Genomic DNA, 14,443 nt, shown 5'->3' with positions numbered 1-14,443 from the left:
TATATTCATGATATAATTTAAAAATTCAAGATGAAAACACTATGCATGTAATATGCAGTAAACTCCACCTATATACCCAAGAGAATTGAAGATGTGTTCACACAAAAACTGGTACACAAATGTTCATAGAAGGATTATTCAAAATAGCCCAAATGGAACCAATTCAAAGTGTCCATCAATTGTTGAATGGATAAATAAAATGTAATGTAAGGTATCCATTTCATGGAATATTGTTCTTCCATAAACAGAAATGAAGTACTATATGCTACCACATGGATGAGGTGGAAAACATTTGCTAAGTGAAAGAAGCCAGACATAAAAGACCGCATATTGTATGATTCCATTTATTTGAAATGTCAGAAATGGGGAAATCTGTAGAGACAGAACATTGATAGCTGGTTTTCAGGAGCTGGGGAAAGTGAGTGGGGAGCGATTGTTCCATGGGCATGGGCTTCTTTTTGTGGTGATTGAAATGTTCTGGAACTACATAAGTGGTGATGACTGCACAAAGTTGTAAGCGTGCTAAAAACCATTGAATCCCATACTTCAAAATGGTGAAAATAGCCGGGTGTGATGGTGCATGTCTGTAAGCTCGGGAGGCTGAGGCAGGAGGATCACGAGTTCAAAGCCAGCCTCAGCAACTTGGCCAGACCCTGTCTCTAAATAAAATGTAAGAAAGGATGGGAATGTGCTCAGTGGTTAAGTGCCTCCGAGTTCAATCCCAGGTACAAACAAAACAAAACAAAATAAAAACAAACAAAAAATCCCCCACAAAAGGTGAAAGTAGTGAATTTTATTTCAGTTTAAAGACTATTTACATAGTCAAGACCCTAGCTTTGTAGGGGAAAATAAAACCAATTTATGCATATAAGCACCAATAGGTTAACAGTGGTGGTGGAATTGTAAATGCTTAAAATTTTTTTCTGATTTTCCTCCAACATATTTACATTTAAAATGAACAGGTGCATAAAATACTATAGAAAAGAATGGTTCTCTCTCTTGGCAAAATATGAATTCTTCTAGGTTTGGTGGTGCACACCTGTAATCCCAGTGGTTTGGGAGGCTGAGATAGGGTTGCAAGTTTAAAGCCAGTCTCAGCAACTTAGTGAGGCTCTAAGCAACTCAGCAAGAATCTGCTCAAAATAAAAAACAAAAAGAGCTGGGGAAGAGGCTTAGTAGATGAGCATCTCTGGGTTCAATCCCTTGCACACGCACAAAAAAATCTATGTTGTTTGGAAACAATACCCTGTTCTCACTGTCAGTGATTCTACCAAAGGCAATCCTGTTTAGACTGTGAGGTATACTCCTGTCTACAAGGGCACTTTCGGTGTAGGGTGGCAAATGCCAGAGCTGACCAGTCCTTTTCTTCTGTGTCTTTGGATGTTCCTGAGACACGGCTATACATTTGCCTTTGAGACAGATGATAGTGAGCTCAGGGCTTCCAGTATTAGAATTTATATTCTCTTTGAATGAAAGCATCCTGTCCTCACCTGTTGCTTCTGCATCTCCTCTGCTAAAATGAGGTGGTAACTGCTTGCTTCACTGGAATGGGGAAGAGGAAGCATTGTACAAATTCTGGAAAGTGATAAGAAATGGAAGTTCCAGAAAAACACAAGATTATTCAACCCCACTGAGATTCAGATCGCTGAAAAGTAGATGGAGAAGAAAGAACCTATGTACCAACTTTGTGTCCAAACAAATGAACAGATAGGATCTGAGCCTGGGGAGTCACTGAGTTTCATCTTAATCCCTGAGTGAGTGATATTTTTCATAGGCTCACAGGAATGTCGCGATTCCTGCTGAGGACCGTGGGCTTTGCTTTTGTTTTGTAGATGCCATCTGTATATAGTCTTCCAATAATACTACAGCTGGTAAATGAAGGAGGTTTTACCTACATAGAAGGATAAAATTGTACAAGTTTTGGCTGCCTTAGAGAACCTGTACCTTTCAGGTAGTTGATGAGTGACCATTTATTTTAACTGTCCACCTTTGCTCTGATTAGAGTTGGAAATTTTGTGGACTGATAAGGAAGGGGTACAAGAAATAAAGACCTTGTCAAACAAGTTGAAGAACATGATTCCATCCGTTTTGAAACTCTATGAAAGTGTGCATCTGTGTCTCTCTATCTTAATCCATCATCTATCTTGGTGAATGACAGAAAGAGCCAAATGCTTACACTCCCCCTGCCACCCAAAGAAGAATGGAGCGTAGTGTAGAGGGATGCAAGAAAGAACTCTTATATTTTTACTTTATATATTTCTGTACTGTTAAAATTTTAATAGGATGTTTTGTAACAAAAGAGATTTAATAAAAATTACCTACTGTCATCATAACTGCCCTCTGGCAGTTTTCTGAAACACCTAACCCAGTGCCTGGAAAGAATGACAGAGAATTCCAGATGTTTGAAGTGAGGACATTTTCCAGATTGGAGGGTGGCAGCAGGGTAAGGGGTGAGAAACAGTCAAGGGGAGGGGAGTAGAGAGGCCCACGCGAGAACTTAGCTCTTACCCCTAACCAATAGCATAAAAGTTTCAGGTTCAACGCCCATTAGTAGAGACTATTTTAGGAGTCGGAATTTGTACCTGAGTTCATTGTCACAATAACTTGTCAGAGAACTGGTGAGCTTTCAGGTTTGGCTGCTTGGAGGCTGCGTCCCCTGTGTGTGGAAGGTAAACCCCAAGCTTCGGCGATAGGGTGGTGGTAAGTGGGGTGCTCACATTTTTCTTTCCCACGTGTTAACATCTTTTTCCAAACAGGGCCAGACACGGAGTGTCAAAGAATTAAGGAGACCCTTTCTCAGATTGCTTTTTCATGGAAATAGGAGAGCACTTTTTCTTTGATGATGTATCATTTTTCCTGGTTTTACTCAGAGCATCATTATGCCTTTGCAAGGATTACAATTGTATGCAGCAAATCCTACTAAACAGTAGGTAAATATTCAACCAAATGTGCTCTGCTGATGTTGCAGAATGGGTTCTGGCTTTATTTTCCATCTCAGCAAAAAGTCTTACAACTTTCCTTATTTATAATAAAGCTACTTTATAAGAGAAAGCAACAAAAATGTTTGGAAAAGAGACATCCAGTGAAGTCACCCTGATGTTCAGGTCCAAAAGTAGCTGCCCACCGCAGCTATGCCTCACAGGTAACCCCTTCTTTTCTCATAGGCGTCACTAGCAATGGACCCCTACATGATTCAGACCAATGGCAATGGCAACCTCTCCCCGGTTCTGGATGTGCATGTCAACATCAGTGGGAGAAGCTCTGGACTGGGAAAAATGAAAGGCAGGAAGGCCAGATGGTCTGTGAGGCCCTCTGACATGTCTGACAAAACTTTTAATCCCATCCGGGCCATTGTGGACAGCATGAAGGTGAAGCCTAATCCAAACAAAACCATGATTTCTCTGTCCATTGGTGAGTTGGGGACACTTGATGGAGCAGCAGTATTGTCCCTCCAATCCTCATGGGCTGGTTGGAGAAGATGGTAGTAGAGGGTGGATCTGAGTACTGAACATGGAAGAATAACTTCTGGGCTCCTTTTGTTTTTTTCCCTCCCATGAATAGGAGATCCAACTGTGTTTGGAAACCTACCTACTGATCCGGAAGTTACACAAGCCATGAAAGATGCCCTGGACTCTGGAAAATACAATGGCTATGCCCCATCCATTGGTAAGCTCCTGAGAAGATGCCTGGTGGCCTTCAAATGTTTGGTGCTCTTTTAATAGGAAATCATTTCCAGCAATTCTAAACAGCCCTTTGGATTTGGGGAAGAGTCATGCTCCAGATGCTTCAACACAAGTCATCAAGGTCTATCTTCTTTCTGGGCTTCCTTTGGCATGCTGGTCCCTTCCCTCTTGACTCTGGAACTTGCTTATTTCTCAAATAATGCTCTTACCCCATCATCACTAATTCTAATAGAAAGGCCTTGAGTCTGGCTGGACCTGCTTGTTTGCTGAGTCCTCTAGGTCCTATATTAAGTTACTGCCCTATATAAGTAGCTCCTTTATTTTATTTCTCCTTCTCTCTATAGCAAAGGCTTATTTTCACAGTGATCCTGATCACATTGAAATGCAATTTTAACTATTTAAGGTAGAAAGGTCAAAACACACACACACGCACACACACACACACACACACACACACACACATACATTCACTGGGCAGAATGGGCAGCCACGCTGAAAGATAGAAGGTTTTTCCAATAGAAAGTTTTCCTATTTAGATTTAATGTCCTGTATTTGTTAAAAATTTCTGACCAAAAGGTTTTGGTAAAATAAGTGATTTCTTACTGTCAGTGCTGCACACTGTGTTTATGTGTACTTGGGAACATATTCTTCATACAGAATAAAAATCCAGTTAAATGCTAAAATCTGATTTTAAAATTGCTTCACACTGGGCATGGGTGATGAACACCTTTTAATCCCAGGTACTTGGAGGCATGAGGATCTCAAGTTTGAGGTCAGTCTCAGCAACTTAGTGATGCACTGTCTCAAAATAAAATTTACAAGAAAGGGCTGAGGATGTAGCAGCTGGGTGTTAGAACGCTTGCCTAGCACGTGTGAGTTCAATCCCAGTACCACAAAAACAAAACAAAGCAAACTTCTTACACCACTTCAAAGAGGTATAAGAAGCATGGTTACTTACATATCAGACAATTTCAAACAACAAAAACCAACACAAAGGTTATGTAATTACAGTTTCTGACTGTAATATCCAAGTATTAGGGAATCAATCCAACCCAGAAAACCAAAACCCAACCCCCATTTGACAAACACTCAGAGGATCTGAACATCTCATGCCAAAGGAAATATAGACAATAATGTATATCTAGGAATTTGCTTTTCCTCATTCTTAATGAAGGGCTTATTTACATAATTTCAAGTGACCCTTGTTTTTATTCAATGAAGAAACATGAAATGTTGTCTTTTTGAATAGCAGCTTTGCAAAATATTATATAATGGGCATGAAACTGTCAAAACTTCAGCCTTATAAGGCAAAGTTGGAAATATTATATAAGAAACTGATTTAAAAGAAAAAAATTGTATAAAAACTTATAAACATATAATATAAAAAAATCTTAAAATGGACCACATGTATTGAATGCATTGATGACAACTTTTCAAAAACTATGGTTCCTGTAAGGGACTTAGGAATAATTGAAATCTTTTATCTTTTAGAGAACAAAACATAATCACAGTGGTCAAGACTGCACAGAGTATTTTATAGTTTAGGAAGCTGTTTCTTGTTATTGACAATAAATCTGTGCATATATTAAATTTTAAGATATAAAATATCAGTTAATTGCCTTTATCTATAGTGTCTGAGAGCTAAGCTGAACAGATTTCTGTGAGTAAGGGCAGGAGGCATCTTGAAACCCAGGTTGACCTCTAGGGCACAGTTGTAAGTTGGGGGAGAAATCTCCAGCTTCCTTTCCCTGCTCTTCTTTCAGGATACCTGTCCAGTCGGGAGGAGGTTGCTTCTTACTTCCACTGTCCCAAGGCACCATTGGAAGCTAAGGTGAGCCTTAGGCAAGGTACCACCTTGGCAGCAGTTTAGGGCAAACTGTACCCCCTTTTCTTGTTTCTGTTTTTATAGGAGTAATTGTCCGGGTCAGGGAAACTCAGGATAATTTCCTTTTAGCAATTTGAGGACTTCTAATTAGTTGTCTGTCACAAGGAGGCTCAAAGGACCCAGAGGTTACCCTAGATCTGATGGTATGCGAAAGACCATTGAAAAACAACTCACAAATACCAAATAATTAAATTTAAAAATTTTGCCAATAGGATCTTTTTAATTTGTAGCTTCCTTCAGTCACCTAGGGCATTCAGAAAGAAAGATAGAGATCCCAATGGCATACTGAATTGATGACAGTGATCAGTTTAGATGCTGCTCTTCCATCTATCATCTGCTGTGTGGGGTAGACATTTCCTAACATGAGAGGTGTCCTTCGTCTGTGTTTCAGAGAAGAGCCAGACTTTAAGTCTCTGGCCAAAATTAAGTAAACAACCAGGCCAAAAATGCCCAGGTCAGTCCAAGGATTTTTGTGGAAGCTGGCTGAGTCATAACCAACTTACCCTTTTAAGAATGATTTGTTTATTTCTTTCAAGTGGCCAACATTTTCAACAACATTTAGGTATGGGCATATATAAACATAGTAATTTCTTTTGGTTTTGGCTTAGTATAGTCTTTACTATTTTGCTTACAACTTTTGAAATAAGTTCATTATTGCTCCTAACTCACCCATTCGACCAGTTCTTTTCTCCTGTGACTGCTGGAACCCATAACAGAATTAACCTTTTCTTATCTTCACAGGATGTCATTCTGACAAGTGGCTGTAGTCAGGCTATTGAACTTTGTTTAGCTGTGTTGGCCAATCCAGGGCAAAACATCCTCATTCCAAGACCTGGTTTTTCTCTGTATAAGACTTTGGCTGAATCTATGGGAATTGAAGTCAAACTCTACAACCTATTGGTAAGCATCTTTTCAAATTTAGACTCAACTGCTCAATTACTACCCTGTAAAATTATGACGCTTACCTCAAAGAAAAGGGTCTGGCAGAATGACAATGATCAAGAATGTGAACATTAAATGCTGGTGAGGTTGTGGGGAAAAATGTACACTTGTATGTTGTTGGTGGGACTGCAGACTAGTGCAACCATTCTGGAAAGCAGTATGGAGATGCCTCAAAAAACTAGGGATGGAACCACCATATGATTCAGCTTTTCCATTCTGAGGTATTTTCCCCCCAAAATCTAAAATCAGCATACTACAAAGACACGGCCATCTCAATGTTGATAGCACCACAATTCATAATAGCTAAATTATGGAATCAACCAAGATGCCTGTCAACAGATGAATGAATTAAAGAAATTATGGTATAAATGGAGGCACTTTGGATTGTGTGGAGGGAAATGGAGTGGGAAAGGGTGGAGGAAGGAAAGATAGTGGACTGAGACAGACATTATTACTCTATGTACGTGTATGATTACATGAAAGGTGTTAATCTACATTGTGTACAATCATAGAAATGAAAAGTGATACCCCATTTGTGTACAATGAATCAAAATGCAGTCTGTAAAAATAAAAAAAATTTTAATTAAAAAGATTAAGAAATTATGGTATATACATACAATGGAGTTCTACATAGCCATAAAAAGAATGAAATAATAGTATTTGCTGATAAATAGATAGAAATGGAGAATGTCATGCTAAGTGGAATAAGTCAAACTCAGAAACTCAAAGGTCAATGTTTCCTCTCACACGCGGGCGGAAGCTAGCGTGAAATAAAGGAAAGGGGGAGGAGGGAAGGACAGGATAACATAAAGAACTAATCAAATATAAATTAATAAACTAGTGAAAGGAAGTCTAGTAGAGTAGAGGAAGGAGAATGAGAGAGGGGAGGGAGAACAGAAGGGAAAAGGGGGAGGGAAAAAGGAGGGGCTATGAACTGAAACAAATTTCCATGCATGTATGGGTTTGTTGGAAGGAACCCAACTACTATGTATAACAATAAAGTTCTTAAAAAAAGGAGAAAAGAAAAGACTCTGGCAGTGGGGGTTGAGGTCAAAGACAAATTTTGATATTTACACTGCACCCTTGGGTTAAATATTCCCTCTAAATCTTCCAGAAGCATCTTGGTCTCACCCTTTCTTTCTCCCCAGCCAGAGAAGTCTTGGGAAATTGACCTGAAACAACTGGAATCTCTGATTGATGAAAAGACAGCTTGTATCATTGTCAACAATCCATCAAATCCCTGTGGGTCAGTGTTCAGTAAGAGTCATCTTCAGAAGATTCTAGCAGGTAAGTTGAGTGGATCATTTAGCAGTTTCCTGGAATGATGGAACCCCTTTCTAAGTTCCAAGCCAGGGCTGGAGGGAGAGGAAGTCCACTGATGTCTCCAGTCCACTGTGTGGCATTGGAATGGTAGGACCTGACTAAAGAGGGAGAAAAAGAGGAAACAGGTTGAGTACCCCTCATCCAAAAATCCCTGGAGCATTTTGGATTTTTGGATTTGTCAGAGTTTGGATTAGAAAGTTGACCTGAAAAATCTATTTAAATATTCAAAGATTTAAAAATACAAAATCTGAGACACTTCTGGTCCCAAGAATTTTGGACAGATACTTAACCTGTACTCACTGCATCGCCAGTCCCATCATGTGAAAGTGAGGGCTTGAAATATCTAGTTAATTAAATGGCAAATTTAGACTCCACAGCCTGGAAGAGTATCAGAAAAAAAACTGTAGTTCTTGAAGAGGAAGACCAAACAAAGAGTCATGAAATTAGCAATAATTAGAGTAGGTGAGGGCTGGGGTTGTGGCTCGGTGGTAGCGTACTTGCCCAGCATGTGTGAGGCCCTGGGTTCGATACTCAGCACCACATAAAACTACAGGTATTGGTCCACCTACAACTAAGAAATAAAAATTAAATAAAAAATTAAAAAAGAGTAGGTGAATATTAAATGAGAGGGTAATTTGCATTAAAAATTATTTCAGCATGATTTTCTTATTTTCAGTGGCTGCAAGGCAGTGTGTCCCCATCTTAGCTGATGAGATCTATGGAGACATGGTGAGTCTGGGTCAGGATATATCACTATAGTAATCTCAGTCCCAAATTGTTTTATGGGACCTTTCAAATTGGCAAATGGGACAATCAGAAGCAACTCCTAATAATTTCCATGCAGCAATTCGGCATCCCTGTACACTTAACAAATGTATAGGCCCATGACTCATTGGCCAGTTTTTGATATTGAAAAAGCTTTGAAAATCCAAAGATTCTTGGAATTTATTTGGTTGCAAAGCCTGAGTTGACCTGATATGAAGATATCTGTAGATTTTTATTTATCCCACTTATGGATATGTATTTTTTAAGAGTATAGGGAAAATGGCAAAAATATTAATATTCTTGATTACCCTAGACTGCTCTGGGAGTGTTTCATAAGGTATGGTACATGTATTGTGTAGCCTTTCCAAAATCCAGACAGTTCTGCATTCTGCAACATTTCTGGGTTCAGGAATTTTATTTTTTAAATCTGGAATTATAATAGTCACTAATTACATAGAGTTGGCTTTATGAAGTTGTACATACTATGGGAATAGAGTCAGTTTACTCATTTTAGGCTTCCAGACATGGAATTAAATGTTTTGAATAATTCCTTTTGATCATGCTTCAGGGTAGAAATGAGCCTATAAATCTAAATCCTGGTCCCTCTAGATATAAGGAAAGGGGTAGAAGGATGGGATTCAGAGAGAAGTAAGAAAGAGATCTCTTTCCCTTAGGTGTTTTCAGATTGCAAATATGAACCATTGGCCACCCTCAGCACCAATGTCCCCATCCTGTCCTGTGGAGGGCTGGCTAAGCGCTGGCTGGTTCCTGGCTGGAGGTTGGGCTGGATCCTCATTCATGACCGGAGAGACATTTTTGGCAACGAGGTGAGAGCTATGTGGTGCAACACTGTGTGTGACTTAGGATATATATTTGTTTTGTACGCATAGCAGTGAGGAGGTAAGACCCCTTCCTCTTTCTTCTTGGCCTTATAGTTCACAGTGCCAGGAGACATACTAGATAAAGATGGAAATAGTTATACCTCTCCCAAGTTCAGATTTCATATATCTGGCTCTGTGAAGAAGTTCCATACACCTTGTTTTGGGACTGAAGAAAGGGAAACAATGACATAATGCCAGCTAATAGTACCTGAGGGTGTACCATGTACCAGTGCTTCCTGAACACTGTTTTAATTTAATTCTCACAACAACCCTATGAAGCTAGTATTAGGATTCGCTCCATTTTACAGTTGAGAAAAACAAGGTACAGAGAAGTTATATTATCTGCCTACAGTCACCTGGCAGGTGTATGGCAGAGCTACACTATAGACCCAGTGACCTGCTCTAAAGATGTCATTAGGCACGGTCACATCCTAGCATTAAAAACATGATAGGTCCGAATAAAAGTTCCCAAAACAGGGATGCTTAAGTAAGGGTAAATATTGCATTTCTTGGGGGTACTTCTAGATTCGAGATGGGCTGGTGAAGCTGAGTCAGCGGATCTTGGGACCCTGCACCATTGTCCAGGGAGCCCTGAAAAGCATACTGCGCCGAACCCCTCAAGAGTTCTACCACAACACGCTAAGCTTTCTCAAGGTAAGGGCGGCCTGTGGACTTCTTCTTGGGGAGTTTGGGGGTCAGAGGCCCCCAGCAGTGGATTAGGAATGATGGATGCTCCTAGATGGAGCACCATTCCAATACGGGACTTCTGCATCAGGAAGTGACATCATGTAAGAATTCACTCTCACTTCTGGTAATTCACTCTGCTCTTGGCCAGGAACTTCAAGTGATAGAGTTTTTCTTGTTGACTCCTTATGCCAGAAAATCAAACCCAAGTTCCCAGCCTTCACTGAGGGTTCTTTTAATGATGTGGTTTTTCTTTAACTTAAAATTTGATCCTTGATTTTCTCTTTACTTCCTCTTCTAGTCCAATGCTGATCTCTGCTATGGGGCATTGGCTGCCATCTCTGGACTTCAACCAGTCCGCCCTTCTGGAGCCATGTATCTCATGGTGAGTGTGTGTGTGTGTGTGTGAGAGGGGGTACAGGAAGTAGATTCATGCAGGTTGTAAAGCATGGGAAGGTAGTAGGCGGGGCTGCAGAAGGTGGTCATGCAGGGCGTGTCCCATTTCCAAAGGCAATGAGCTAGGTTCCTGAACAAGTCGGTTGAGAAATGGTCTTGTTCTTAATTGTCCCACTGATAAAATTTAACCTCAAAGTTCTCAAACTTTGTATAGATAATCATTTTATGTGTAGGTACAGGGAAGTTATAAGATGCAAACAAGCTGCTGTGTAGCTCACAACTGGGAAGGATTCTGGTCTCCTATGGGTGTTTTGGACTGTGTGGGGATTTTGTTTTCCAGATGACTTAGGGGTACTACTGCCATTATGTGGGCAAGGAATGCTAAATATCTTGTAATGGGTAAAATAGTCCCATGCAAGAAAGAATGTCCTGACCCTAATGCTCATTGTACCTCTTTGAGAAACACAGGCATTTTATTTCCTTTCATTTATCAATAGCCAAGAAGGAACTAACAAACTAAAATATGAATATAAATATATCCTCTCTTCCCTGCAACAAATTCCATGTATACATAAGTGCCAGGACTCTTAGTTATCAGTAGCAGAGTTCCAAGATATCTTTTAAAGTAGTCCCTACCCTCATTTCTGGCATAGGATAGTGGCCTGTTTTCCCTCCTTCTGATAAGTTGGCCTCTCCCTTTTATTAATGGTACAGGTTGGAATTGAGATGGAACACTTCCCAGAATTTGAAAATGATGTGGAGTTCACAGAGCGGTTAGTTGTTGAGCAGTCTGTCCACTGCCTCCCAGCAACGGTGAGAGCTTGTGCATTTCTCAGGACACCCTCAACAGTTTCTAGAGCCCCCAGAGCACTCCCTGAACTGGGTTCTAGCCTCATCTTTTCTCCCCTAACGAAGCATATTCTCATTTGGCATGGTTCATGTCTCATGACTTCAATTTAAAATTAGTTTCTCCCCATTATTATCTCATCCATAACGGGACAAAAAAAAAAACCTGTTATAAACAAAGATTTTAGCTGAGAGACATTCAAGCTTGTCCCACAGTCCATTTCAAGATGAAGTAATTCAATTACTGAATCAATACCCTAGTCATGGCGACTGAATGAACTGATACTCCAGATGAAATGCCATCACTGCCTCTTGCTGATTAGAGGCTGGCTGTTTTAGGGTACACCAGATTCAGCTGCCCTGAAAAAAATGTGTCCTTATTTTTGCAGTGCTTCGAGTACCCGAATTTCTTCCGAGTGGTCATCACTGTCCCCGAGGTGATGATGCTGGAGGCGTGCAGCCGGATCCAGGAGTTCTGTGAGCAGCACTATCATTGTACTGAAGGGAGCCAGGAGGAGTGTGACAAATAGACCCTCCTCTATTCTCCTGAAGACGTGTCCCTTCTGAGGAGGGCTGGACTGGGCTCTGCTGCTCCTCAGTGAGTCAGATGCCCCCAAAGGGAGAGAAGCCTCAAAAGCACCACATCAGGGATTCAGGATTGTTCCTGCTTTCCCTGGGTCACATCCACATGCACACTCTGAACCCAGATTTTCCTCTCGCTCTGCTTGGCTGGAGTGCCTCAATAGTTCATCGATTTGTCCCCCTCTCATATGACTTCCTCCTTTTTTTCCTGAGAGTACCAAGTGAACAAAATTTACCAGAAAGCAGTTAAGACTAGAAAAATAAGATTTCGGGATGGGAGAAACAAGACTGTGAGAGCAGATGACTCTCCTCATAGTCAAAGAAAGGACACTGTCCAGAGAAGCCCAACTCTGTTACTGCCTCATTTCAGGTATACCTTACTTTTGCCACAGAGACACATGTATTTGGCTAGTTTTATTCTAAATGCATTTAGAAATTTGCTATTTGAAGGATCATTTAAAGAAACATTTTCATGGATTATTTTGGTAAAGAATTACTTTGTGATGCAGATAAATAACCTTTAATTGATCAGTTTCCTAAATTTAGGTTTATATGCATCAGGTTTTTTAAAATGAGACCACATCTTATTTTAAGAGAAAGGAGGAATCAGAGGACCTTCCAGAAATACTGCTGTGTATGGGCCAAAAATATCCTCACTTGTCATTGTTATAGAATCATTATCACTTTTGCTTTGATGTTAATATTGATTTATTAATGTTTGTTATATTATCTTTTCATATATTTTCTAAGAAGCATTTGTATTACTAGATCTTTTATTTTGCCAAGGACATAAATTATTTGTTTTTCTTCTTTTTTAAAATAAATTGTATCAAGTATGCTTCTCTGTGATGTGTTTTTCCTTCTCTGCAGGGGAATTTCTATCTCCAGGCACTGCTCAGTCAGATTGATACATGAGCCAGTAGGTTTATTCTTGGTAGAATTTATTTCTTCACAGATGTACTGGGTTTTGGAGTTACTTAAGAAGCACAAATCCTAGAATATTTTATTTGGGAGCTCAACTTCTGGCTTCCTACTTATAAAAAAGGCAAACCCAAAGGTAACAAATTATAACCTCTAGCCTTGAACTTCACACTTTCAACTTTTTGGATCCCCTCCTCTGGTACCCTTGTCTAGACCCAGTTACTGCTCAAAGTGAGAACAAAGTGGAACTGGTTCAGCTTGACTGGCAAATGAGAGGTGTTTCGAATCTTTTCAGCATGAGCATTTCGTCTGAAAATCCTCTTTGGTACAGTTGCCTGTTTAATTTTTTCCTTAACACTTCCCTTAGAGAAGGGAAGCCCAAAATTATCTTGCAAGGTTGGTTGGGGATGGAACTATACCAAAACCAGTGTGGACATTTCTCACCAAAGGAAGTTTTCTTAACGCAAAGAGGAACTCTGGGCCTTAACCCTGACAGAAACATCTAATTAATTACCTTTAAAAAAATAAAGATTAAGTTCCCCTCCAATCCATGTTTGAGTTCAGGAGTTCACACAAACATTTGTCTTTCAATGCTCTTCAGCAGATCCAACATGAATATACAATGATTGAAATGATAAAGATGTCAGTTTCCTGTATGCCATTGCCAAAGATTTTTAAAAAATGCCCGGCTTCTCTTTTCCTGTCTCCTATCTCCAACCTCCCAAAGATCTCTGTCCAGAAATAAACAGGAAGACAGTGGTTTTCACAAGACAGTTTAGCTTCCCATGTATAGATAATTCTATCCCACATTACTAAAAGAATTCTGCTCAGGCCTCTTAAATTCCTGAATGTCCTTGGTATCTACTTTTTGATACATGTGTTAAATAAACATTCAAACATTTAAAAAGCAGTACATGCACACTGGACAAATTTCATACAATACAAACAAACCCACCCTCTTTCTTTCCCATTCCATCCTCTAGTCATCCAGTTTCCTCCCTCCTTGAGAGAATGAATCACTTGTCAGTCGTGGTTCATACATCAAGAACAATTTCCGTGCATATGTAAGAGTCTTGAGTTCATGCATATTTTTCCTTTTTTCAAACCAACGATTACTCAGCTTTAGAATCGTGAGCCCTATGGAAATCAAAGGAGAGACGACCTATATGAGGTGTTCATTACTTCATGGGTGCCTTTAGATAAAAAACCTCCCACTCCTCCCCTTCAGAAGCTGCTTCAAATTTGACATTTAACTTCCAGTTGCTCTGCGGATACTATCTGAGCTGTCATGAGATAACACAAAGGATGCATTAAAAGGTCGGGGACAAGGACCCTATATTGAGAATTCACCCGTGCTGGAACACCGCCTATTAGGTGATTCACTGCTAAAACCTCAGAAGAGCTGGCACAAAGAGTTCCATTTCCCTCGCTAGCAACCCTCAACACCTGGCAGAAGGATACCAAGGCTGTGCAGGCGCAGAAGCGCGGCGGGCGACTGTGGGGACAGGGCGCATGCGCTGTCGCGGGGACAACGC

At 40.2% G+C, this 14,443-nt stretch overlaps 1 protein-coding gene across 3 annotated transcripts; it reads left to right on the top strand.

Moving 5' to 3' along the window:
* Positions 1-2,568: 2,568 nt before the first annotated feature.
* On the top strand, positions 2,569-12,825 carry Tat (tyrosine aminotransferase). 3 transcript variants are annotated; one of them, XM_047530010.1, is made up of 13 exons: positions 2,571-2,669; positions 2,757-2,930; positions 3,165-3,411; positions 3,562-3,666; positions 5,447-5,514; positions 6,310-6,468; positions 7,659-7,797; positions 8,510-8,562; positions 9,273-9,425; positions 10,005-10,133; positions 10,465-10,548; positions 11,274-11,372; positions 11,795-12,825. In XM_047530010.1, exons 3-13 carry the CDS (start codon positions 3,177-3,179, stop codon positions 11,933-11,935), a joined length of 1,365 nt encoding a protein of 454 aa, XP_047385966.1. In that variant the 5' UTR covers positions 2,571-2,669; positions 2,757-2,930; positions 3,165-3,176; the 3' UTR covers positions 11,936-12,825. The 3 variants fall into 3 exon arrangements, with proteins under 3 accessions (XP_047385965.1, XP_047385966.1, XP_047385967.1); XM_047530009.1 differs by lacking the exon at positions 2,757-2,930 and having other exon boundaries at positions 2,569-2,700; XM_047530011.1 differs by lacking the exon at positions 2,757-2,930 and having other exon boundaries at positions 2,575-2,669.
* Positions 12,826-14,443: the final 1,618 nt, after the last annotated feature.

This window comes from Sciurus carolinensis, chromosome 16 (genome assembly GCF_902686445.1).
Source record: "Sciurus carolinensis chromosome 16, mSciCar1.2, whole genome shotgun sequence".
In the NCBI taxonomy this organism is placed as follows: domain Eukaryota; kingdom Metazoa; phylum Chordata; class Mammalia; order Rodentia; family Sciuridae; genus Sciurus; species Sciurus carolinensis.
This window is presented reverse-complemented; position numbering and strand designations above follow the sequence as displayed.